The sequence below is a fragment of the Polyodon spathula genome, chromosome 8 (genome assembly GCF_017654505.1).
Source record: "Polyodon spathula isolate WHYD16114869_AA chromosome 8, ASM1765450v1, whole genome shotgun sequence".
NCBI classification, from domain to species: domain Eukaryota; kingdom Metazoa; phylum Chordata; class Actinopteri; order Acipenseriformes; family Polyodontidae; genus Polyodon; species Polyodon spathula.
Window position 1 is genome coordinate 37,155,715 of NC_054541.1, and position 27,981 is coordinate 37,183,695.

Consider the following 27,981-nt stretch of genomic DNA (forward strand, 5'->3'; position numbering starts at 1 on the left):
GTGGGGGTTAAGTGAGGCAAGCCAGTCAATTGTAGTTCTAGTGAAACAAAAACTGATGCGACCAATGGTATTCTTAAACCTGTCTGACTAGTTCAATGCAAACAGGATAATAGAAAGCCCTGCCTTAGAATACAATCAAAATGCTGAAACAAATTGTGTCCTCACTTTTATTTATTGTTCATGAGATGGCTACAACACCAGATGGAACAGCATGTCGGCACAAGTCCTACATCTCAGCAGCCATCTTTTCATGTTTTTATTCCAGATCTGCTGCTGGAGGAGGAATGAAAAAAAAAAAAAAAAAAAAAAAAAAAAAAAAAAAAAAAAAAAAACACAACCAACCACAGTCCATTTGTCAGTCATAGCCTGGAATCAGATCAGAAAAACTCCAGCCAATGTTTAAAAAGGTAATGGGCAACTGGAATTCCAAGCCTGTACTCCCAAGGTCTTTTCGTGATTGGAATCTCAGCATTGCTTTTTATTTTTTATGGCACAGACAGCAAACCATGTTTGGTCATTCTCAAGACAGTCCATGAAAATAAATGATTTTTTTTTTTTTTTTTTTTAAAAACTCACAGAAGTCTTTATTTTTAAATACCAGGCACATCCATTTTTTTTTGATGGATACTTGATTTGCAGCAATCCAACCAACGCTGAGCAAATGTATTTATTTTTTCTTTTATAGCACAAGTCCCCCAGGAAATAAGTCTTCCCTCATGCTGTCTGTCCAGCTACAGCCATCTTTACGCCAGGCCTGACGGACTTCCCCCCACTTCATTCTTGCAAGCCATGTAAGTCACGGTAATGCTGAAATGTGTCCTTTGGGCATTACATAGTAGACTAAATCCCATGTGTCCTTCATGAGGAAGTTCCCTTTATTTGCAGACACACTGTACCTAATGTTGTTAACTCCCAATCTTGCAAACAAAATTCAGACCTGAAAAAAAAAAAAAAGGATTTTATCTAACATCATGTAAATCAAAGAATACAATAAAATGATATAGTAAAAGTCCAGTGGAAGTCATAATAACAGTACAGTATTTCATCTTTCGATTTCAAAAGATCACATTTGTCCGTTTTTCGTTAAGTATATGGAAAACTACAAAGCAGCATGTAATTCAATATGTTAACATAAATTTATTCAGCAGGTTTCATTTGACTTTGAGGCAACATTTGTTAATGTTGTAGGGTGATGCAAAACTTTTGGCCACAGCTGTACATTGTCCTTACCTGGTCTAGGCGACTGTGCAAGCATAGCTATCGAAACAGTCTGGTAAAGTCTCTTAAAGCCCAGCACACATGTTTGCAGTCTTCAGCACTGAAGAAAAAAGCAAGCACAGAAGGTTACTAACAAAATGAAATAGGACTTATCATGTATGCATATTGATCAATACAACTACAACTATTACCTGCTGAGGGTGGGGCACTGTGCTGTAAGGGGTACTGTCCTGTGGATGGGACATAACACATAACCTATAAATGCTTTACAGATGTCAAATAACCCTCTTCCTTTTTGGACCTGTGTAAGCTGTTTTATGATCAGAAAATTAGGGGAGAAATGCCTTTCTGAATATTTAACTGGCAAACCTACACCCATTGATTTGTTTTACTTATAAAAATTCCACAAAGGTAACAAAACATTAATTTAAACTGAAATCAACTGTTGTGCAACAGGCAATTGAACAAATTAGCAACAATTTTTTTTGCTAAATAACAGTTCTTCTCCCAACGGTTTACATGCATTCATTACCTTCCATTTGAAAAATATATCTCAAAAGATAACAAAGCCTCCCAGTGATGCTAAACTAAAGTCACTAAGGAATAAGCGGTGTACAACAGGGGTTTCCAAGGAGGAACTGTTTCAAATATTGTAGGAACCTAAAAATCACAAAAAGCACATTGTGTACCGGAAATGTAGTTTCTGTTTGAATAGAGATTCTACGGGTTGGGCGGGGGTGTTGGTGGTGGTGGTTATTTTTGGAACTGGGTTTGAATATGTTTAAAAGGAAATGGCTAGTAATGGAACATAACACCTGAACACTCGTAAATGCCTGTTCAGACTTGCCCAGATATTCTTGTCTCTCTTCCACATTTACAGATAAGTTAAAAAGTAGACAATTCTCTGCAGGCCCACACAGGTCTGTACATGAATCTTTACATATCATGAGTCATCAGGGAACAGCAACTGAAATAAGGTACTTCCCAAGTATTTCTTATGCAACACTTGCTAATGGGATTACACCTCAGTATGGTGTGTAGGTAGGACTGGTTTCCTGCATATGGCCAACTTCTGTCTTTTTTGCAATGTGAAAGATAGCACAGCATGGCAGTCACGAAACAAGGGCAAAGACCCTGGTGCATTGGCTTTACTTCTTAACTCGCAGGACATGCTTAAGAAATCAGCATGAATGTTTAAGAAGCTAACTTGAATACATTTACCCCTTTTTCTAATGTTCTCATTTTTATTTATTTTTCTGTTAATACTTCAGTCATGTATTTGGCTGAATCTACCATTTAGATTACGAAAGTCAATAAATCAACAAGTATTTTCTCCTTACCTGGTTACTTGTTTGTGGAAGTCTGTGAGTTGCTTGTGTGTCACTGTCACTGCTCCACCCGATGTCTCTTTAGGGAGTCCCTTTAATGCATCTTCTAGCCAGCGGCAAAATGTCTATTTTAAGAAAAACTCACTTTTATTTACTGACATTTAATCTGAAAAGCACAAATTGCTGAAAAAGAGTTCTATACATTTATTTACAATTTTAGGTTGAACCTAGTACGGTAACACTGTTCACGATGTTCTGATGTATTGTAGCGTTTTGTATATTCATAGCAGTAAATGTGTAATTGTGGAAGCGCATCACAATAATATATGTCAGACACATGTACAGTGCCTATAGAAAGTCTACACCCCCTTTCAAAATTGTCACTTTTTGTTTCCTTATAGCCTGGAATTAAAATGCATTTATTATATATATATATATATATATATATATATATATATATATATATATATATATATATATATATATATATATATATATATATTTTTTTTTTTCATTTATCTATGCATCCTAACCCACAACTTCCAAGTGAAAAAAAAAATTCTAAAAATCTGTAGTAAATTAAAAATAAAAACTGAAATAGCTTGGTTGGATAAGTGGCCAACCCTCTTGTAATAGCAATCCTAAATTAGCTCAGGTGTAACCAATTGCCTTCAAAATCACATACCAAGTGGCCTCCACCTGTGTTAAATTGTAGTGATTCACATGATTTCAGGATAAATTCAGCAGTTCCTGTAGATTCCCTCTGCTGGGTAGTGCATTTCAAAGCAAAGACTCCATGAGCACCAAGGGTCTTTCAAAAGAACTCTGGGACAAATTTATTGAAAGGCACAGATCAGGGGATGGGTAATAATTATCAAAGACCTTGAATATCCATTGGAGCATGGTCAAGACGATTATTAAGAAGTGGAAGGTGCATGGCACCACCAAGACCCTGCCTAGATCAGGCCATCCCGCCAAACTGGATGACCGAGAAAGAAGGAGACTGATCAGAGAGGCTACCAAGAAGCCAATGGCAACTTTGCAAGAGCTACAGGCTTTTATGGCCAAGACTGGTCAAAGTGTGCATGTGACAATAATTTTCCAAACACTGCACAAATCTGGCCTGTATGGTAGGGTGGCAAGAAGGAAGCCATTAACAAGTAAGCCCACCTTGAATCCTGTTTGAAGTATGCAAAAAAACACTCAGGAGATTCTGTAGCCATGTGGCAAAAAAGTTTTATGGTCTGACTAAACAAAAATGGAACTTTTTGGCCTAAATGCAAGACGGAAGTTCACCTTTCAGCATAACAACAACCCAAAGCACACAGCCAAAGCTACACTGGAGTGGCTAAAGAACAAAAAGGTAAATGACCTTGAGTGGCCCAGTCTGAGCTCTGACCTAAATCCAATCAAAAATTTGTGGCATGACTTGAAGACTGCTGTCCATCAACGCTCCCCAAGGAACTTGACAGAGCTTGAACAGTTTTGTAAAGAAGAGTCAAATATTGCCAAATCTAGGTGTGCAAAGTTGGTAGAGACCTATCCCAACAGACTCACAGCTGTAATTGCTGCCAAAGGTGCTTCCACCAAGTATTAACTCAGGGGGGTGGAGACTTATCCAATTATGATCTTTCAGTTTTGTATTTAATATATAATTTTTTTCTCAATAAAAACTTTTTCCCCCTTAAGTCTTTCTAAACCCAAGGGTTAGCAGTGTACAAAATTCTAAGTATGTGCACTTAAGACAATAGGAATATTTACTTTAGGAAAGAAATTACAATGATCTATTAAAGCACGGAGTCAGGAAGCTTTGATTGTATCCATGTTGTTTTACATCACTCCTGTTAAAGTAAACATTTTATTGTTATAATTTCTGCTCAGTCCCTTTGAAGTTATATTAAAAGGGTATGACTGTAGTCTGAATACTCTAACTTGAGACAGCTGATTGCTGCAATATATAGGCAGGCAATTCAAACACAATTCTGAAAAGAAAAAAGGTCATCAGTATCTAAAAAGGCATACGCTGCAGTATACTGTCACAACAGTAGGAAACATTGCTTTAGGACCATCTGGTGCCCTCTTGTGGAGGGAAAATGCTTAGACAGGTCTAATATAGCAAACTTACATTTTTACAACAAACATTCATCTTAATTATGAAGTCAAAATATTTTTTTTCACAGTACTTTACTGATGAATCAGATGCGATTTATAGGTTTAAATGGGTTCTTGAAATACAACCCCCCCCCCTGTGGTAACAGCAGCAAAGAACAGCATATCTGGTTTTGCTTGATTTGGATCTTGGATTTGCTTGTTAAGAAGCCTCACTAATACAATTCTGCCCATAATAAAATATGAATACAACTTTATAAAATTTGTATTTCAGCAACTGTAAATACAAAATCAAAACCATCAGAAAAATGAGTGTGTGTGTGTATATATATATATATATATATATATATATATATATATATATATATATATATATATATATATATATATATATATACACACACACACATACATACATACATACATACATACATACACACACACATATATATCTATAAACACACACACACAGAGAGCATCAAAAGAAACCACTATTACAACACATTTATTTTCAAAAAAATAAGGCATAATGCTGGACATTGACGAAACGTTTTTGGTTTCTTTTTAATCACTCGATCATTTATACTTCACCATGACAAGCTTGAGTGACTATGACTGAAGCATATGCACTTAATCACCTAATTAGTGAGACAGTTGATTGAAAACTAGATATGGAGTGATTTCAGATGTTGAATTGCAAGCTTGAATGAAAGCAATAAAGAAAATCCAACATGCCACGACTGTCAAGAGAGCAGCGCCTTCGTGCAATCGACATTGTTGGAGGTCTAAAACCTGCCAAGACGGTATAACCAGACATACTCTGTCAATGACAGACCACGAACTGGGAGACCAAGAGTCACAACACCTGCCCAAGATCGACAGATGATTTTGCAGCATCTTCGTGATGTTAATTGTTAAATCAACACAATAAAAAGTTAGTGCACCTGCTCTAAAACAGAATTTGTCATTTTTCGATCACATCTAGTGAATTTTATCCAAATCTAAGTGAAGTTTCTTTTGTTGCTCAGTAGAAAGATATGTACAGCGTATCAAAGTTGGGCAGCTGGCTCTTTGAGCTAATATATATATAACTATATAAATAAATGTGTGATGGATGGACAGTATGGTTTTCTGCTTACCGGCCGGTCAAAGAGCATGATCTCGTAGATTACCTCAGCCACGTCAGGCAAAGTGTAGGGGGGTAGGCAAAAACAACATGTGTGAATCAGCTGGTTCACCAACTGCTGTCCATTCTGGGACATAGCCTGCTGAATCAACTGCTTGCGCATCTCAAAGTCATCTTCATGCTACAGAAAGAAAAAAGCTAATTAGTAGATCAGATTTAGGATCTAATCTATATTGCCAGTCAGTTACAGCTCCGCTCAGTTTGGATTGCAGTGTCTGCTATTATTGAACAACAGCGTTACCTCCATGATTATAATATATTGAGAAACTTGCCGTTTTGACTGAGAAAGGGTAAATTACCAGTGAGAAACCTAGGGCCACGCATTAACCCTTTAAATATATTTTTTATGGCATTATACAATTCTTGTATTTACTGCATCTTGTAAAGCGCTTTGTGATGGTATTCCACTATGAAAGGCGCTATATAAAACAATATTCCGACACATGTAGTGCAACAGTTTTACAATTTACTGTATTTACTTTATTGTGGCTCTGCCTCTGATTTTGAATCCTCCTCTGATCCTATGCAGCCCTGTCGGTTGTTATCACAGATCTAGACTGCATGCTTAACTGGTCGCCTGCATAAAATTGCTTTGTACTACTGCATAAAACACTGGCATCTACACTGCCTTCAACTGTAACTATCTTTAGGGCTACCATTCTTGGGAATACCAAATTCAGTTTTTCAAAAATTGCCAATTCCATTTGTTCTCACTTTTTATCAACATATTTATAATTAAATATGGCATTTGAACATAAATATAATGTTGCCAGTAAATGTAGTAAATATTACCACAAATCTTTTTTTTTCCGATCACTCTTGTTGCTGTAATAATAAGTAAAGCACCTGCAGACACTTCAAACCTGTCACTGTTTATAGACATCACTTGCCTCACTGCTGGCATTAAAATAAGCAGGAAAACCTAAGAATGACATTACAGCAGTTGAGAAAACCAAATGTCCAGCACAACTGTGAGAATTATAATTACAGTCTTCCACTAACACAGTAGTTCAGTCTACAAATAAAGGCGTTTTGAAATGACCGGTTTAGCTTATTGCTGGCATTTACAATAACAATAAAAAATATGAAACAGTTTAATAACAGTCCAGCAATGTTATGTGAGAGTAATCCAATGTACAGTAATCCACAAAATTTAGCATTTTACTGGCATTATAATAACCAGGATAAAATATGAAACACTGATAAAAGGTGTGTTGACTGACTCGTTGCTCTTAAACAGTTTCACTGCAATGTATTACCCAATTATAATTTAAATAGCGTCCCTTTTAATGTAAACACAATTAATCCTCTCATTTGTTTTTCCTAATTTTGCAGTGTTATTTCCAAGATTAAGAGGTGCGTCTCCAGACAGAATGTCTTTATGAAAACCAACGGTGAGTAGTGTAGTGACTACATCCTTTACAGAGTAAAGTGACAAAGGAATAGTTTTGAGCTTATTTCTTTGTCGTCAGAAAATATAATTCAAATAAGAAACAGCCAAGGTTTAAAATAATTATTATAGCCAATTATTATAACTAATTATAGCTTCATTAAAGGCAGGTAGCATGGAAAGAAATAAACTAAACAATAATAAAACATGCAATTAATTTAGCTTACTTTGGGGAAATTCCAGCTTGAGCACAGTACCTTAGGTCTCAGTTTTTCAGCATAGAAGAATGCAGTGCTTTGCCATCTTATTTCTTATTCTCTACAGTTTTACGACCGTCGTTATGATATTTAGTGGTACTGACTCATACATGACCACGCAAATTACAGCAAAACTTTAATACTATCGCACCGTCCTCATATAGATAATCAGATTTCTTTTAGCTCTGTCTTACTGAAACATTGCTTTTTTTTCTTTTGTTGGTGCAGCCTCCATGTTGAGTTTCAGCAGATACATGGAGTGAAGTTACATGATGAATAACCTCGCACAACAAAATAATGAAGTAATGGTATGTCTTCTTCAATTACTATATACTTAAATGTGTATTTTCGACTAATGTGCTGATTACATTTTTACCAGTTTCAAAACACTTGAGATGAGTTCTGAAATGGTTTGTTTTTTTAAAAGGGAAATAAAACAAAAACCGTCAAAGGGTGAGTATTGTGATTTTTATTTATGTTTATCAGAGTATTTATACTTCTAAATAATGCAGGAAGATTGTGCTTCACCGATTTTAGTATTCAATTACAGGATGAGTTAAAAACCGTAAAGTTCACGAGCAGCAGTCTCTAAGGAGGCTGAATCGCCAGAAGCCTGCTTCTCCCACCCTGTTCCAGTGGATTCACTGGTGCCCGAGCGAGCTCTGCACTAATGTGACGTGCATTTTTACAGAGGGAAATCAAAGAATCAGCTGCAAGACGGACACAAATATGTTTATGTTAATGCTTTGTAAGAATGGTCTCAAAATACTAGGTTAACCTCGAGAGGCTGGAGTCTCAATTGAGGTTGATATTCATGAGAATAACTTGCGAAAGTTAGTACACCGAGTGCAAAGGTTGTTGCCAGTTAGTGCGAAAAATTAGCGCATTTTAGCCTTAGAGGGAATGCTGCTGAACAATGCACAAGCTATAAAAACTTGGTTTTAGACCACATAATTATCCATATACCAGCTCAAAAGCTAGCAATTGCAGCAATACAGTTTTAAAAATAAATAACTAAATACATTTTTAAAAAGTGACCGCTAGTCAGTAGTGCCTCTAGTGTAGGAACAACACTCACGTCATTGGCAATGCCTGTGTGGATCATATCTCGCATAAACTTCATAACACTGCAGTTGGCATCCCTATGATCAAGGCTGGTGGCAGCAATGGCACACTGGATAATATGAACTATAATTTGGCTATGCAGCAGTGTGACAGGACTTCGCTGGATAAACCTACAAGAGAAAGAACAATGTATAATTCACACATCTTGAATTCTGAAATCCTGTGCCGATTCAGAGGGCCAGCAACCCTTTTGACAAGCGTATACAAAAGCCCATCCTTTACCTCGTTGCCAATCGGAAAAGATCATCCACAGTGTCTGGGTGATTCCTAAGACCATTAGGCTGTTCCAGCAACTGGAAAGTGGGCATACACAGAGCCTACAGAAAAAAGCAAAAGCAACAACTATAAAAAGATGTTAAAGAAATAGTGTTATGTTGCATTTAAAAAAAAAATTCTTAACTAGAGTGAAGAGGCATCAGCCATTTCGTGTGTGTGTGATATATATATATACACAGCTCTGGAAAAAAATTGAGACCACTGCAAATACATGTATGGCAGCCATTCCATTCCAGTGTCTGTTGAATTCCAACACAGGCACACCTCATTCTACTGAATGAGGTACTGATTAGGGGATCACCTGAACCAAATCTTATTTAACGAGTCAAAGTATAAAAACCACTCCTGTGGTCATCACTATCCTCTTGCAATAGGACCAGCTGGATGGCAAAACAGTGCTAGTAGTACCTCAAAAGTAATTGGAATCAAAAAAATAACTATTGACCATGCCCAAAGAGTTGAAAAGGAAAGTTTTGAGTGAGGAAAAGAAGGGTTCAGTTCTGGCTTTACTGGTAGAGGGATACAGTGAGCGTCGGGTTGCTTCCATCCTTAAAATTTCAAAGACGGCGGTTCATAAGAACAAGGTCAAGCAGCACACATTGGGGACAACAAAGCTACAGACCGGCAGAGGGCGAAAACGACTCTCCACTGACCTGGATGACCGCTAACTCATTCGAATGTCACTCAGCAACCGTAGGATAACATCAAGTGACCTACAAAAAGAATGGCAAACGGCAGCTGGGATGAAGTGCACGGCGAGGACGGTTCGAAACAGGCTCCTAGAGGCAGGGCTGAAGTTATGCAAAGCTAGAAAAAAGCCCTTCATCAATGAGAAGCAAAGAACAGCCAGGCTGAGGTTTGCAAAAGACCATAAGGATTGGACCATAGAGGACTGGAGTAAGGTCATCTTCTCTGACGAGTCCAATTTTCAGCTTTGCCCAACACCTGGTCGTCTAATGGTTAGGCGGAAAAGTGGAGAGGCCTACAAGCTACAGTGTCTCGCACCCACTGTGAAATGTGGTGTAGGATCGGTGATGATCTGGGGGTGCTTCAGCAAGGCTGGAATCGGGCAGATTTGTCTTTGTGAAGGACGCATGAATCAAGCCAAGTACAAGGTTGTCCTGGAAGAAAACTTGCTTCCTTCTGCTCTGACAATGTTCCCCAACTCTGAGGATTGGTTTTTCCAGCAGGACAATGCTCCATGTCACACAGCCAGGTCAATCAAGGTGTGGATAGAGGACCACCAGATCAAAACTCTGTCATGGCCAGCCCAATCTCCAGACCTGAACCACATTGAAAACCTCTGGAATGTGATCAAGAGGAAGATGGATGGTCACAAGCCATCAAACAAAGCCAAGCTGCTTGAATTTTTGCGCCAGGAGTGGCATAAAGTCACCCAACATCAATGTGAAAGACTGGTGGAGAGCATGCCAAGACGCATGAAAGCTGTGATTGAAAATCAGGGTTATTCCACCAAATATTGATTTCTGAACTCTTCCTAAGTTAAAACATTAGTATTGTGTTGTTTAAAAATGAATATGAACTTATTTTCTTTGCATTATTCGAGGTCTGACAACACTGCATCTTTTTTGTTATTTTGATCAGTTGTCATTTTCTGCAAATAAATGCTCTAAGTGACAATATTTTTATTTGGAATTTGGGAGAAATGTTGTCAGTAGTTTATGGAATAAAACAAATGTTCATTTTACCCAAACACATACCTATAAATAGTAAAACCAGAGAAACTGATAATTTTGCAGTGGTCTCAATTTTTTCCAGAACTCACTCACTCACACTCTCTCGCTCTCTCTCTCGCTCATATATATATATATATATATATATATATATATATATATATATATATATATATATATATATATATATATATATATATATATACACACACACACACACACACACACACATATATATATTATATATATATATATATAAAATCAAAAATGAAGATTTTGGAAAAAGGAAATTGTCATCCACCACTCTCCATACAAACTACAAATTACGTGTGCAATACCTGCAGCATGTCAAGCAATCCTTGTTGACAGCCCTCCTCCATTCCATATTCATCCACCAGAATACTCCCCAAGTACAGGAAACATGAGTGTGGGTACACCTGATATACACTCACCATCTGTAAGGGACAACAGCAAGGTATACCCAAGATTTATGTAAACTTAGGTGAGGTGGCAGGTTAGGGTTAGGGACCTACATACATAAAGAGATACGGTATATTAGTATGCTAGAAACTCTCCTTATTAACCACAATATGTAGGCTATGCACACAAAAACCAGATAATTATGTTTTAAAATTGCAGGCAGCAATGATACTTCAGTCGGCTGTTTAATTAGGACTCATGCTCTTATCACAAAATGTTAACTCATAAAATAGCTAGCTGAATTTGTAAGGATTTAGTGCCAGTGAGGATTTCATATCATTAAGCAGAAAAAGTATAAATCTGTTGCTGTGCAATCCCTGCCTGAGTAACAAGAGGCTGCAGGAGTGCAGCTGAGCCCTTCCCAACACAGCGCACTGCAAAGCGCAGGCAGCGACAGCACCGTTCCACAATTCGGTTATCTGCTTGGTGCTTGTTCAAGGTTTCCGACAAGACAGGCCAGATCTAAAGGAAATAAAAGGAACAGCAAACGTAATACAAGATACTTAAAGCCTAAAACTGCAAACTGTTTATTTTAACCATATGTTGTACTAAAAGACTTTCCTAAACATATCCTTGAATGTTCCTCTTATAAATGGATATTTAACATGAAAAAAATACAAGTTTGTTTTTATTTTTCCACAAATACAAACCTGCAACATACAGGGGAAGGATCAGAAATAACACTGCTGCTGTTGGATGACAATGAGCTGAACTAATACCTGTGGTGACACAATGCTCTGAAGAAGAGGAATTCAACAGTCTTTGGCAGCAAAATAAACTCATGATGGCCTTGGGAATGTTTAATAACACTTAACTGTTGAAAAGACTTACTTCTTGAATAACTTTTTGACATGGATGGGTTTGTCCGTTTTCTACAATAGGGTTTGTATGCCTGAATAGAAGAAAAAATATATATGTTTATTCCTGTCTCCCATCTTTTGCAAGTGGCTCAGCAGTTTTGTTTTTAAAAAAGACAATTTGCACAACTTATTAGATAAACATGTCTTACATGTTGCCACTTTCCAAGAAACATTCTACTGGTTTAATTTATCTTTTTTTCTTAAATGTAAACTTTAAAAATGGCAGGTTATGTTTTGCCATATGATATCCTTACTCATCTCAAGACTTGGGTACATTTCTTGAATACTACTACATCCAAATGTGAATTGTCAAAAGGATCTTAATTGAAATAGAAATAAATATTAAGAAATAAATAAAATAACCACTTACCTGAATATTACTGCTAATCTATCTAGCCACACAGTGGGATCTGAAGATTTACCATTACTTGCCTCCTGTGACAGGAGCTTTAAAGAAAAACAAAAGGCAGATATTTAGTTCTAGAAATCGATTTTAATTACTTGAAATGTTAAATCTTTGTTTTAAGACCCTGCTCGATATTCCTTCTTTATGCTTTACGTAAGCTGTTGCTCATGAAAGAAATATGAAGTGTTTTTTTTTTAAATTTTATTTACCATTTTAAATTCAATAATTGGGTTAGTTTATTGTTTCTATGTGCAACATGAAAGCCTCCTGCGTACCCACTAGCATCAAAACAAATCTATGCATGTAATAAAAAAAAAGTACAGCTTTGCATTTCTCTTTCTAGCAATTATTTGGTTTCTATTTGTTCAACAAGATTAGTAAAGAGATAAAGATTGAGACTTACCTTTTTAAGGGCTATAACTTGAACTGCGCACAGATCACTTAAACATTCTGCTATCTTCTCTAGAGGGAGCCTGGCTAGAACTAATGCTGTTCCTGGATTTAAAATATATAGGCTATATATTAGAATATATTGTACATACAGAAATGCATTTAGTGAATTAAAGATCACCTTTCATAACACTTGCACTCAAACAACATGAACCTTGTATTATTCGTCTCTGTGTAATTCTTTTTTTGTAGATCACTCAAGAGCATGCATTTAAAATGGTAAAAATGCACTTCAACTACCTGCACACTAATTCTGGCAGAAAGCATCTGGGAGTGGGAATATGCAGAAATTAAACTATTCTGCAACTTCTGATGGATGAGTCAGACGAAATTGATAACTCAGATGTTTATAAATGTCAAGGTTTAGGATTTAGGCCAGAATTAAATTTGCTAATTAATTAATTGGAAAATATATTATCATGACTCCAGTACAAGCATTTAGATTAGCGTCTCACTGCTGAATTATGATGTGAATGACTGAATATTGGGCAATGTGAAACTCTACAATATGCTCCACTCATGATTGCATTAGACAGCTTTTGTAAAAGGGCACTCTGGTAGATAGTCATAATTGTTTAATTCCTTAAAATCTTTCTTCTTCTTCAGTATTTTACACTACGTGACAAATAACACATGGAAATATAGCTTATGTACAACTACTTATGGAACCATTACAGAACAAAAAATACACTGTGCAGAATGGTACTGCAGACATGCTATGATGACATTTGTGTGATCCTAAATAGTACTAATTTGTTTTGACTACAATTAAATCTTGTGCACTGATTAACGACGTATTAATATAGAACAAAGTATTAAGCTATGCCTAGAACAGCACTTATGTCTAGTCTATTCAAATTAGCTAAAAGTATATTTAATGCTGGTTGCATTACATTTTTTCTACTATCACTCAGCCTCAGACTAGCTAACATTGCTGGTTGATGGCTATTAGTGCTGGGTCCCTCATGCCAACTTCATGACATAGCAACTGGGCAGACTTCGCAGCCAGATGATTTTGTGGAGGGAATGGTAAGGTGACACTTTAAATTGGTGAAAACATCACGAAAATTATTTATAAGGTGTTTTCTCCAGTGCAAATATTTACACCACTTTCTAAAAAAAGGAACTTGAAATAAATGTACCTTTTTCAGAGCTTCTATGTGCATCAAAAAGATGCAAACCTTTCACTAGATCAGAAGCTAGGTCTAAACCACAGAATCAACTGTACACAGAAACTGAAAGTTGTCAACTTAGTGTATTAAAACTTGATCATCCACTCAAATGTGGACAACTATGACAAATGTGAAGTGAAACAAATAACAAATTACCTTTCAGGAGCCCTACAGCTGCATCTGCCGACAGTGCAAAAGAGTCAAGGGACCGGGCGATGTCCAAGAGCCCCTGGAAGTGCTGAGCCATGTGATCACGGCACACTGAGCAGATGTTGTGAATTGCTTTAGCAGCTACAGACGCCAAGGGCTTCTCCCTCAGCCCCTTCATTAGATAATTAAGCACTGGGTCTGTAACACAATTTGATGGAAGATTAGCCCTATATCTTGTTTGCTGTACCTAAATGGCTATCAAAGTACACTGCTGGTAGTTTATTTAAATACACCCCCCCCCCCCAAGTTTGACTCTGCTTGCCATTGTATACATTCACTCAGAAATAGATGCTTTACTGGCTTAAACTTATGTTTCACAAGGAATCACAATATAAACACTTAAACTTTTATTTGGATTAATTTTCCATTTTTAACTAAAAAAGTAAATGGAAAAAAAAAAACAAATATACAAAAATCGGAGGTCAAACATGTTTAGCATACATGCTCGTTCAAGACATTAAACACGCACCTAAAAATTGAGGATTCCGGTCAACAACTTCACTCATCTCTCCAACCAGTTCAATACTGGTGTATCTGACAGCGATGTGTACGTTCTGATTGAGGTGAACAACTGCTTCAAGCACTTCTGTAAGAGTTGGATTATTCTCACTGCAGGGATAGGAAAACAAGCGCATAAAATCATTTTACAAGTTCTGGGTCTGTGGTCAAACTGCATAAAAAAAAAAAAAAAAAAAAAAAAAAATCACCAAAAACTATACTCACGGATCAATACTCTTTGCTATAGCAGCCATTATAAAGAGCACTGCCTCAGTCACCTCCCATGGCGGATTACCATCTTTTAAAGTGGAATAGAGCTGAAACACAATATTCACACACTCAATTAATGAACTGTTTATTATTTTCATACATCACTCACAGTCTAAACACAAAAAGGCAAATTGGAACCGGTCATATCCGATCCCTCTATTACCCGATGGACCTCTGGCATATGTCATTTACACACGCTGCTACCAACTGAACGGTGCTTCTGCAAACTGATCCATGGACATTTGATCATGGGTCGAAAACAGTAAGTGCAACTCTTAACAGGACAGAATGGATTCAGTTGCAGATATGCTGTCACTTCACATAACTGCCCAGTTTCACAATCTTAAATAAAAGAAAACAAGAAAGCAAGGGATTCTTATAATTACTGTAATGTTTTTTCCAACCTCCAAGGCCAGTTTTTGTTTTTGTGTTCGCTTTCTTGTTGTGTGTGTCCCTGGTGCAAAAAGACTGTGAGATTACTTAGAGAAAAGATTACTTGGACAGACTGATAAAGCATGGTAAGAACTGTTTTTTTTAAAGGTATTTTGTAAAATTGCCAAATACAGTATTACAGTGCTGTTTTCCCAATAACTTTCAATAATTTTCTACGTGCAGTACCGTGCTTTGGTGTTTTAGACACACCAATGTACCCCTGTTAATGAAGAAACTACAATGTAGTACAACAACTGCCTTTGAGATATCATATTTTTTACATATCAGATGGACCCCTGGAAGCAATTAAATCCAACGTGTCAGGTTATAATGTAACAAATAATTGCTTGCTTGTGTAAAATGTTAAATATTTTATCTCATTAATATATGTGAAGTCAAATATGAATTTACCTGCGTGAAACATTCCATGGATCCAACCAAGAAAATCAAATCCTTCACAAGATCCGAGACCCTCATCCGGAACTCTCCAAAATCATCCGTGTCTTCAGGTATTCCTTCCTATAAATTTAGAAAAAAAAAATGTATATCTTGTCAGAAAAGCCAACTGACCAAAGATATCCATTAATATTATAGTGTTCAAAAGCAAAATTATAAACAGTGATTTTGCTTTTGCCACACAGCTGTGCCTCATGGAACCAACCATTATTTGGAAAAGCATTCGTGCAATGTTCTTCTGTTGGGTGAATTCTCTTTTGCAATAGACCCCAGTCATTCACTGAACAGGGCAGCAGATATACCTGCCTTTCACAAGAGGGTACGATCATTTTGCAATGTGTCAAAGGCTTAGGCACTGCCAAACACTGGACCACAATGAAGAAAAGGACAAACATATCGCTTCATAGATCTAAGACGTGTGCTTGCACCATCCCAGGGATAGTGACTATAGATCTGCTCTTGTGAGCGCTCTTACCACCTATACTAGACTGTACTAACAAATTATTTACCCATTGCTCAATTAAACTGACACTATTTAGCCATGCATGACCTACTGAGGAAAATCACGCATTCCAAGCAAAAAGGTGATTTTTAGAAGATACTGAATGTGAAGCTTATAAAATACAAATTAAATGAACAAAATAATATTTCTTTACTCAAATATATTTTGCTGGTCAACAAATAATAGCCACAGTAATACAAATAGGACTCCATGGGCATTACTCACAAAAATATTATAAAATGTGTATCACGTAGTAAAATTAAAATTCTTATGGAGATTTCATTTGTATTTCAAAATTGTGTCTACAAACTCCTGACCACGAGGAAGTGTCATTGTCAACATTAGTATTGCGTATCTGTGCACACCTGTTATGCAAAAACTTCCCTCAAATGTTCAGCTGTAATTGGCATTTGCATAAAAACCACAGGTCCAGGCCTCATCCCCATTGGTCATTCTGCGAGCTTCAAATCACCAGCTACTTACATGATCAGGGTCCAGCTGACAGTGCCTTGCCAGCGCATGCAACAATCTCTGGATGAATGGTCGAAAAAGGCCATGAAGCACTGGGTCACTGGTTTTATATAGGTGCTCCCCTAACCTATACCAGAAGTTAAAGGAGATCTCTACTACCTGCAAAGGGAGAGACGTGACAGGCATTAAATTCATATTTTGGCTGCCGACCAGTTAATTCCATACCATCATCTCAGTATCCAATTAAATCCAGGTCTCTGCTGCATGGGCAAAATAAGCTCAACTGTTTCTAAAGGCCTGAGGTCCTGTCACAGCAATGACCTTTTATAAATGGCCAACACTTCTCACCGACACCAGCATACAGGTCATGTTTTTCTTATCAAATTACAAATGGGTGTGCGGTTTCCAGTTTTTCAACGTACACAGAATTAGTAAATTCTAAAAATGAATGCAAAATACGACCAAGGCAGTTTAAATGACTTGTATCTTTAATAATTACATCTTGTACAAAAACAGACACACTACACTTCACGTATTAACTTGTTATACATCACAGAAGTTAAGATTGTACTCAGGAATAGCTTTAAAATGAAAAAATATTCATACAATACACGCAATTTATAATTGTGTGTGTAATATATATATATATATATATATATATATATATATATATATATATATATATATATATATATATATATTTATCTTACTTCATACTGTGGGTGTCCTGCACAGATAAGCAGCAACTCCAGTGTTCGTAGATCTCCCATACCCTGACCGGGACTCCTCACTATCGTCTCCAGAAAGGTCTCACACAATTCCGTGAAAATGCGACAATAATTCAAAACTCTGCAAAAAAATGTAAAATTTGCCTTGTCTTTGCATACATGTGCAATATTCATCACTATTTGTTATGCCTGTGTGTTCTTAAATGTGTCTATATCAAACCAGGAGTACTAAACGTCTACTGTAATACCCGAGTTGCTGAAGATTTACTCGTTGCCCAGAAGTGTTTACATGAACTTGAACAACTACCTAGCAGTATCTGTAAACAATTTCAAATGCATGAACCTTAAAAGGGTTACAGCTAATGAAATAATTCCATAAATCATACCTGCCATGCACGTCCATTCAAATGTAGAGCTCATATGTGCAGTTTTGACAAAAGCATATTTTATAGCAAAAATGCAGTTTCATAAATAAAAATAAATATTTATCACATTGAATTAAAGAAAACTCGGGGGATGCAGCTAGCTGGATAATGCCAAGAAAGGGGATGTTGAATCTAAGACACTCAAGAGCAGGAGCTTTGACCTTCAAATTCTAGGCTAGCAAACTAACATTCAAATCTTAGAATACAGCCCTAGCCATAACAAGTACTACTTTCAAAATGGCACGAGACTACATTGAAAATTAAAGTGCATGTATAATTTTATTAGCTACAATTATTTTAAATATAAAACAGATAATTTAAGACAGCTTAAATAAATGTATTTTATATAGTAGTGTACCACACTTTATGGTCAGTTTACTTTTTCCACAGAAATACACACAATTACTTTTTTGAGCATTTTCACTCCTAAAATCTCACCTGTTCTGGGTGAACTATAATGCACAAGCCTATCACAAGCTTTCTTTGTTATCTCTAATGCATTTTGCATATTGGCAGACTACAATTGGGTCAGTATGACACCTACAATAACAACTTCCCTCCTTTAGGAAAGTATGAACCCTGAAGAGAAGATTGTAAAAATCAGGTAATGTGTGCGATTAAAATAATGGTACTTTAAGAGAAATGTAATGCTCTGGTCACAACACAAATAATATCAATATATCTATAAAAATATATCTATATATCTATATATATATAGGCATACACACACAAATAAATAACGAAAGCATTACTTGTCCAAGTCCTCCCGTGCCACAGCCATGTGATATGCGGTCTCCAGCGTTAGGACCCCTTGGAATAGCTGCATTGCTAGGGGCAGGTTGTTGTCTACGTTCTCAATAGCATACAGAGATGAACACACACAGTCTGAGGCTGCCTCATGCAGGTTGGTGGAAGTATCGTCCCTTTGCTAGAATTCAAACACAAATATAATGATACAGATCTGAAACCTGTAGTGCTACAGGTTAGCTATTTTATCAACTGAAACCTCAGCAAATTAAAGAACTAAAACAATCCCCCTAATTCAACATTCACAAATTGTTCTACTACTCACAAGTACCCGATTGGATTTATAGGCCTGTGCACAGGTGAATGTGAAAAAGTTTCTTTGTACTGAAACAGTTAATATCATTAACAAAAATATTTTACAAATATCAGCACAGGCCTTGTACAGGTCTTTTTACATAATATATTAAAAGGAAAAAACAAACAAACATTTTACAGGTGGTCAAGGAGGAGATTCAGAACCCTTTATGAAAAACAGCCAAGAGGTTATTCCTTTATGTGATGTTTTACTTACCAGCACCTGGAAAAGTACAATAAGCAGCTGGTTATTTGCCATAAAGTTGCTTTCCAGAACACCAAGGTTGAACCAGCTCCCAAGGCAGCGGAATGCCTTTATTAGCATTTTTTCATTGCTCCCAGTTTTCTCCACACAGGACAACTGTGAGGGGGGGAAAAAAAAAAAAAAAACTTAGAGAAGGGTTCCACTGCCAACAAAATTAAGAGTACGTATCTTTTGACTGAAGGTAATGATGAAAGAACTCTTGAAGGAATGCACACATCAGATGGCTTCTCGTTTGAAGACCATGCCTAATAATTTTATGCAAATGTTTAATATAAAACTATAAGAACACATTTGAAAAAGCTAACACCTTTCTACCAACAAACACTGTCCCGCTTAAAAACATACAATTTATTTAGTCGTTTAAATATTCAAATGAAGTCAGGAACGGTTAATAAAATTAGCAACACATCCAAATTAGCTAGCAAAAAAGTTATCTTGCCATCACATTTTTACTGAGGTGCTGAATGTAAATCATAGTAGCTTGGATTAACTTCAGTGTTAGTGCCCAAGTCTGTACTTACTAGTAGAGTTACAACAGTGCTTGAGTAGTAGGCCAGGTCCTCAATGATCTCAGTGCGACGGTTGGCACCAATTCGCAGGGACCGGCTGTGCACTTCCTCAGGCAGAACAGTGAGGATTTCAATCAGGAATAAAAGTGAGGACACATCATTGCTGTACCTGAAAAAGCGAACAAGACAAGACAACATGACCACGGACGCCTGAGATAGTTCAGCCTCCTGTAGCACTGTGACCTTAGAATCATACAAAATAAAATGAACTGATATTCACTACTACAGGTTTCTCTAAAAGTAGCTCTGTATAACAATTACATTGCAATTGCTTGCAACTTCAGTCAGCATAAGTGTGCCCCAATCCTCCAGTGTTAAAAACCATTTGTGGCCCATTTATTCAACGCTTGTCAGACGTGTCAGATCTAATTTATTTTCACACGCGCGGTTTATTTTACACGTTGTTTAAAAGTAATTTTATTCACAGTAAAACAGGTTTAAAAGGAACTGCATATCAACAGGACACTCAGTACTGCATCTCCAGCCCCGCCCCAGTCCTTGTTCGCTCTATTTATCACATCTCTTCGTAGTTGTGTATAGTGATAAATCATCTGTTGATTACTCAATTTATCACCGAACTCCTCAACAATGCTATCCAAATCACTATTTTATTACTAGAAAATCTCAAAAAGCTTGGCAAATGTCTGCAATTTTTTTTTTGAGCACTAGATGCGGAAGCAGCTACCTTGTTTATGTCCGTGTTATGTCTGTGGTGAAGGGACTATGCGTATTGATCAGATCCGCCTCCTCTTATCGGCTTCTCTCAGCCATTGAAAGCTTTTCTTTGCTTTTTCCGGAGATAAAACATCTACAGACCTGTGACTGACGCCTTTTTGATGATGTTGGACAGGGTCAAACATCGGACCGGAAAGAAAAAATTGTAACGTCGGACCTGGTCCGACATAGGACTACAAAGGGTTAAAGTTGAAAAGTGTTGCGTTTTAATGCATGTTCAGCAAGACTTACTTTTCAATAAGTGTGTGAACACATCCCTTCCAAGATGCCATCTGCAGGGCAAGGTCGGCTATTGCTAGAGCGAGCTGGAAATCAAGACATATAGACAAATTAAATTATGAAATATGTGCTCAGCTTAATCACACACACAAATAAACAACAGTACCCAAAAACTATATAAAATTATTAAGGAACTGTCTGAAACAAGGTCCTGGTCTGTCTGCAATGGACTAGAGGAGCTACAGATTAGAGATTTTTTGTTTTGTTTCTTGATTCGCCTCCAATAAGATTACAATTCAATTGTAAACAATATATTAGACTTATCACAGGGCATAACATATTTCAGGTAATCGTTTCTTTATAAATTTACATGGAAAACATTCTCAAAAGCATAATTTTCACAAATTAGGCATAATACATATTTGACCATCTTAGCAAGATCGTAATGAGTAAAATATATTATCTAGTAAAAGGTTTAGCGTTACTTTTAACAATTTCAGTTTGGTCTTTTGACACCAGATCATTAAATACATATTATTACTCTAATCCTTAAAATAACTGAAAACATAAAAATGTGAGTTTAAGACACTGAAGGCACATTTAATCAACAATGTATTGCAATAAATTGGCTGTCAAGTTAAATGAAAATACAATATGTATATAATTGGAGTTGAATCTCATTTATCTGGACCTGTCAAGACCATAGACTGAATGAAAGAATGCAGTTATGTTTTCAGTGTGTGATCTATATCATTGATATGGCAGTAAATGGTTAATTTCTACAGGACAACACCAGTAATAGAAATTTGAGAGAACACCATACAACTGTGTAACAAATGTAATTAGACTAGGGCTGCAGAGATGCACAATATTTTTACATCACGATACAAGCCAAACAGAACATTAGGACATCCCGATAAATAACCACCTGGATCTAGGACGGATACTTTTTTTTCTTTTAGATAATTTCAAAGAAAGTAACAGTTGTATTTGCTATGGCTGTCATAGAAAATCAGTGGTCAAAGTCATCAAAAATGTGATTGCCAGCTCTTATGTTTACATGTTACCCTTTATTTACATTACTAAACACATCACAGTAATTACATTGTCATACATTTCAGATATTTCCAAACCTTAAATTTAGTGAATGGCACTTTTTCTACTGTAATTAAGTACTTTATTTTATTTTTTTTTGTGGGGGGGGGGGGGGGGGGGGGGGGGGTGAGGGGGGGGGGGGGGGGGGGGGGGGGGGGGTGGGGGGGGGGGGGGGGGGGGGGGGAAACATGAAAAGGGTCCCCAGTAGTAAACCACCTAATTAGTCAAGTTTTTCTATGCATTCAGCTTTCACTATTCTTGAAATAGTCATTTTAATAAATAAACTGACCCTGACCCTGCTTTAGTACAAAACAAGCTATGTTTTTCATTATGGTGACGTATTCAATTATTGTGTCTGCTTGTTTGGTTCTAGAGATTATCAGATCCATCATCTAACTAGAGAAGCTGCTGTGCAATTAGGCTAAAACTAAATCATCCTCAAACTCCTTAAGGTAAACAATGTAAACAAACATACACTATATCACCGATAGATGTGGCTACTAAGATGTAGCAAATTAATGTAAATATTTATTTTAAGCTATATCTTTACACAACTGTACTCACACACATGTGGTCGTCATCTCAACTGTTGCATGAAAATAGGTTACTGTATTCTGTTGTTAATACAGCACTTCTGACTGAACACAGAAGTGGAAGGCCAGATTGTTACCATCCTTCTCACACTTTAGTTTAAAACATGCGATATGCAGACTTCCCCCCCCCCCCATTACAGACCTACATCATAATGCATTCATAAATACGAACATGTTTTTAAAAAGATAGGTCGGCAGGCTCCCGAGTGGTGAACTGTCACTTTTTTTAGCGATCGATTACTTTTAAAGCAAAAATATTGACAATGAATGCTGCGTTTTCAAAATAAGCCGGCGATCGGTGCAATCCACCGCTACTAAAAATACATTGTACGACTAAGATTTTTGGGTATTATCATTGTCCGTTTTTTGACGTTTTATTGTACTGTACAGTGATACATACTATACAATAGCTATACATATGCACCAAAAAAATATATAATAGTAATATTAATATATAGTAAAATTATGTACCCAGGTTGTGAGAGATATTGGGGGTTCATGTCTAGGCTGTATGCCTTTAAGAATAAAGGCATGATGGGATATCAGTGGAACACTTGTCAGCTGATATACTATTACAAGTGCAGAGGTGCTAGATAATTACTTTCCGGTTTCATGCAACAGTCATTTTGGTGACCAAACGGTTGTGATTACTTTTGTGTAAAAAAAAAAAAAAAAAAAAAAAAAAAAAAGTTAACATAAACAGCTGCATTCAAAAAGTCAAAATAAACATGCATTAACAAGTGCAAAGGTTACTGCTTTTTTTTTGTATGAACTCCAACAAATCTACGTTATCTTTCCCATGTCAAATCGTAGAGTGCATAAATAAGCACGGTAATTTACCATAATAAGCAGAACATAAAGAGAAAACGGATATAGTCAATGAAAGACAACGAACTATTCAAATTCTTTGTCGTATTACATATTTAAGGCAAGTTTATTTTTTCATTAAAAGTGCTCCTGACTATAATGTTCAACAGGCTGGCTGTACAGAAATCCTGGGGAGAACCCTGAATACTTCTTAAAAAAAAAAAAAAAAAAAAAAAAAAATTGCTATTAGAAACATCGATGCACAGAATCCAGGATTCTGTTTCGGTTTCCGAATACCTACTTTTTGAGTAGGATTCGGCCGTACACGTATGATTCCATCATACTTAGCTTAGGGGAATCCTATATCCCCCCCCCCCCCCCCCCCCCCCATACCCACCCCCCCCATACACATCCATTTTAATACATCCCTCCAATGTGTCCAGTTCTTCTTTAAATAAAAGACATAAATCCGGTGTTGAATGCAACCTTTGTATTTAATAACAAGTATTCAAGAACATGTTTGATGAACTCTGTCGCGGCTCTCAACTCCCTATTACTGGTGGTGCACGCACTAAACACGTCATGCAGCTGCTGAATGCAAACATACCCCGGTATGCAACAGCAGTCACATCACACTTTTCATGGAGTAAAGTTAGGCAGTAAACCTGTACTATATAGTAACAGGAAACTGTCGTAGGCTTTTGTGCTTTGTTACTTTGTCTGTGAAAGGTGTTCTAGAGATAATACTGATAAATACATAAATAAATAAATAAATTGGTGCACAGAAATATATATTTTTTGTAACTTTACAACTTTCAGATGTGCAAGACGTTGTTGAACAATACGCTTTAGTAAATAAGATTTTACGTTATTGTAATGTGCCAATACAAGCTGAACCATTTGGGAACTGCTGTGTTTTAATAAAATAATTTTAAAACTTTTGTAGCCTATCTGGTAGGTATTACAGACACGGTGCATTTAAATCAACATGGGTTTTATTTCGCAGGGAGATTCAAGTCACTCACAGGAATTTTTTTCTCATAGCTCTCAGATCAGTTGACACGGGTTGAAACGTCATTAAAGAAAATAGTGGGTTATGGCAAAGATGCAGCTCTCCTTTCCTGTAAAGGTGAAGTAAATGGTTCTGTATTTTGACATTTCTGTTGTGAGGAGAGGGGGCTAGCGGTAAATTGTGAAAGTTTCAAACTAAAATCTTACTCAGGGACATATTTCCATTCTGTAATGAAACTAATATTAACTAAAAGGCTCAAAACTATAGATTGTGCACGTCCCTTGTTCATTGCTGCCAGTCTGTTTTTCATTCAACAGTTTCCTTCAGTTTTCTTGACAATTTGTGCAGGATTCCGTAGTCAGCCGAAACTTGGATTCGATGGATGGATGGATTCGATCTTCGGCTGAATCCCAAAAACATGCGGTACGTCTCTAATTAGAATCAAAGCATTGACTTATCTCACTAAATCTATATTGTCAGTCATTTACAAAATATAATCATTGTTACAGTTGAATTAAAGGTTCATAATATGGATGCTAATAAAAACATAAGGCATCAAGTAACTGGTAGAGTCATTTGTCTTCCATTAAGACAGGACACTGACAGATCTACCACCAGGGTTTGAACTTGCTTAACAACAAGCAATATTGTGTTATCATGCCTTACCTGAGTGACAATGACAGGAGAGAGGTCCTTTAGGTTCTGTATGTGTGACAGCAGTGAATCCCTCAGGGAGATGTGCGTTTCTGCTGGAAGTTCATAAAATGAGGTCTGAATTTTCATCTTCATTGTCTGTGCTGCGAAATAACAGGATTCCACGTCTTGTTTTAGTTGCAGCAGCTGATCCGCTATCTCCCATGCATACATCTAGAAGAGGAAATTTAGAGATACAAGATATTTTAAAAATATATACATACAGTCTTTTACTCAGTATCATTTTGAGATCTGCTATATCCAAGTTCAATCGCTGGTTAAGTCACACAGCTCTCTTGAAAAAATATCCATAATAAATATCCATAACATATCAATAGAACTGTAAATAAAAGTTACATTTGGTCTAAAGTTACCATAGCTGCAGATCATCCTCTTATTGCCATTATTCTAAAATCACAAGGTAACACTGAATAGCTACTGTGTATCCTCCCCACCTAAAAAAACAATGGCATGATACTGACAGCACAAGGTTACGAATGCCTTTCTAATTTCTGTCCTGCCACTGATACGCTGTGTGACCCCAGGAGTCACATATACTTCTGGTGCCAGAGGCGCAATCTTGACCCACATGAATTAACCTTACTTATACTGTCATGCAAGACAACCTTAAGCTTTTGGTTTGCTAGTTAGCATTTACTTAGCATTAGTTTCAGAATTCCTCCTATTCCTATGTACTGTTAGATTGTAATTATGTAGTAATTCTAAAACTCATTCAAATTGCATGACTAATGTTTTGACTAGAAGCATGGCAATGTTTTCAAATGCAGACAAACGCCTGTATAAATGTTAGATATTCTATCAATATATTACACAGTATTCAACAGTTTTTACATGTGTACCTAGTGTAAGGATAATATGCTTTAATTCAAGATACTTAAAACATGCAATTAATTTCCACGTATCATATTAGTAACTTCGAGTCAGTATGACGTTGTAAAGACTATTTGAGACGTATGTGCTCGGTCATTAGGTGTGTTAAGTAATTGATCGTCTCAGAGGGAGCATTTCTTGGCTCACTCAGATTACTGATTAAATCTGCTCCGTAGCTGTTCAGGGGGAGCTAGACTGTGCATGCCGTCAAGTGTTTTTTTTTTTTTTTTTTTTTTTTTTAAACTCAGCTGCTCACTTAACGCACCCATGGTTTACAAATGCATATGGCCACCGATTTCACCTAATGTTGGTGACTGTGCTAAAATTAGTATGGAACTCAAGCATTCTATTTTGATTTTATACTGGCAGGGCCCTCCCCTTCATCCTTCATTTTGGGGACATGGGAGTGCACTGAAATACACCGTCACAGAAAAAAAAAAAAAAACCCTACTAAAATACATTGTTTTTTTTCAGATTTGCGAATTTAAAACATGTACACAAAATTTAGTTTCGCTTACGACTTTACATTTCTTTATAATGTTTTACAACACTTCCTGTCGGTGCCTGCCCATCAAATACGGAAATATAAATGCAGATACTGTCATGCGAACAGTACAGTGCAAAAAACAGTGATAATTCAACCAAAATAATATTGTATGAGCGTTTATTTTGTTCAAAACAACGTCAAACCCACCCTACCCGAGAAACCCGATAGCACAGTCGCCTAATTTTCAACACCAATCACATGCTTACCTTAAACCGAGCATGGTCAGCCCGGATCATTCTATGTGTTGAGATTGTATAGACGGCAAAAAATATAGAAAATTAACTAAGCCACAGGATTTGTATTCGAACCTTTTAAAAAAAATTAAACCAAAAAATCCTCACGTCGACACAGGCACTATAGCTTTTGCTTGGCTAGGTGCCCCTGGAATACAGAACTCCCTAAAGACTTAATTCTGTGTACATATTTACAAAAAATAACCTTTTGTGTTCATAAAGGTTGATACATCAGTGATGATCTGCCCCTTTTAGTCCTTACATATATAGTTAAGTGTGTTAAAATATATCAAACAATTAGAAATAAAAGTCAATTTATTTAATTTCTTCCTTGCAGCCATACATATACTTGGTAAAGGCCGTATTAAATCCCCGGAGTTTCCCAGCCCCTCCTTACCGATCTCTGCAGTTCTCCAAGCCACACAGAGGCTCTCTCTTTGCCGGCGGGGTCCGGGTCGTGATAAAGAGCCTGCACGGCCTGATAAACCAGCTCAAGGGACGGTTTGCCACCCTCCATGCCGCCCCCACGTTATAAGCAAGTAAGACTAGTTATTAATAATATACTTGTTTTGTGCGGGAATGCTGAAGGACTGTTGGTATGATATTTATTCTGATCGTTCATTCACTGCTTCGACCGCCATCTCAAACATACAGGAACCCAGCGTGTACCTGGAATACGCCCCGTCTGGAATCAACTATAGAAACTACACTCGTTACACAGTGGAAGGGGAAGTTTCTTTGAGGTGACACACACATTAAAATGTGGAAGTTTGAAGCGTGCCGCGTTCAATATTTTGAATAGTAAAATATTTTTGATTCATTTAATGCCATTCTTATTGCAACACTGAGTGAATATTGTTGGGTTGTGTTTATATATCACAGCAAAATGTATTACGTGTTACTGGCACAACCATTTGTGTTAATTTATTATTTTTTTAAAAATTGTGGTGTCACTGTCCCGCAATCATGCTCAATTTTACCCTAAATAATAATGTCCAATTTGTTTACATTCCTGAAAAGTTGTTGTAGATGCACAAACTTATGCCCAACTAGTCAGACTGGCATGTAGGTGGTGCAAAACTACAACTCTTAAGACCTTTGCCTACTGGATCCGCGTCATTTATCCCCGTCATCTGAAAAAGTCGTGAGTTTGCACACTAGATGCGTTAATACCGCACTTCAGAGAGCTGATGCAGTGGAGTGGAGGCTTTGTAGTAAATATACATAGTTTCAGTATTTTAATAAATTAATACAATTATGTTGTTAATTCTTACATAA

At 36.7% G+C, this 27,981-nt stretch overlaps 1 protein-coding gene across 2 annotated transcripts; it reads right to left on the minus strand.

Annotated features, from left to right (window-relative positions):
• Positions 1 to 156: 156 nt before the first annotated feature.
• Positions 157 to 27,383, minus strand: LOC121319897 (transportin-3-like). Of its 2 annotated transcripts, XM_041257840.1 has the most exons (24): positions 27,101 to 27,383; positions 25,006 to 25,206; positions 20,845 to 20,918; positions 19,831 to 19,987; positions 19,262 to 19,405; positions 18,696 to 18,871; positions 17,501 to 17,639; positions 16,803 to 16,949; positions 15,773 to 15,880; positions 14,885 to 14,976; positions 14,631 to 14,770; positions 14,108 to 14,299; positions 12,733 to 12,824; positions 12,294 to 12,370; positions 11,895 to 11,955; positions 11,385 to 11,525; positions 10,922 to 11,038; positions 8,836 to 8,930; positions 8,567 to 8,723; positions 5,795 to 5,962; positions 2,559 to 2,671; positions 1,410 to 1,448; positions 1,231 to 1,318; positions 157 to 937 (listed from the first exon to the last, which is right to left on the minus strand). In XM_041257840.1, the coding sequence occupies exons 1-23, from the start codon at positions 27,218 to 27,220 to the stop codon at positions 1,258 to 1,260; spliced, it is 2,811 nt and encodes a 936-aa protein (XP_041113774.1). In that variant the 5' UTR covers positions 27,221 to 27,383; the 3' UTR covers positions 157 to 937; positions 1,231 to 1,257. The 2 variants fall into 2 exon arrangements, with proteins under 2 accessions (XP_041113774.1, XP_041113775.1); XM_041257841.1 differs by lacking the exon at positions 1,410 to 1,448.
• Positions 27,384 to 27,981: the final 598 nt, after the last annotated feature.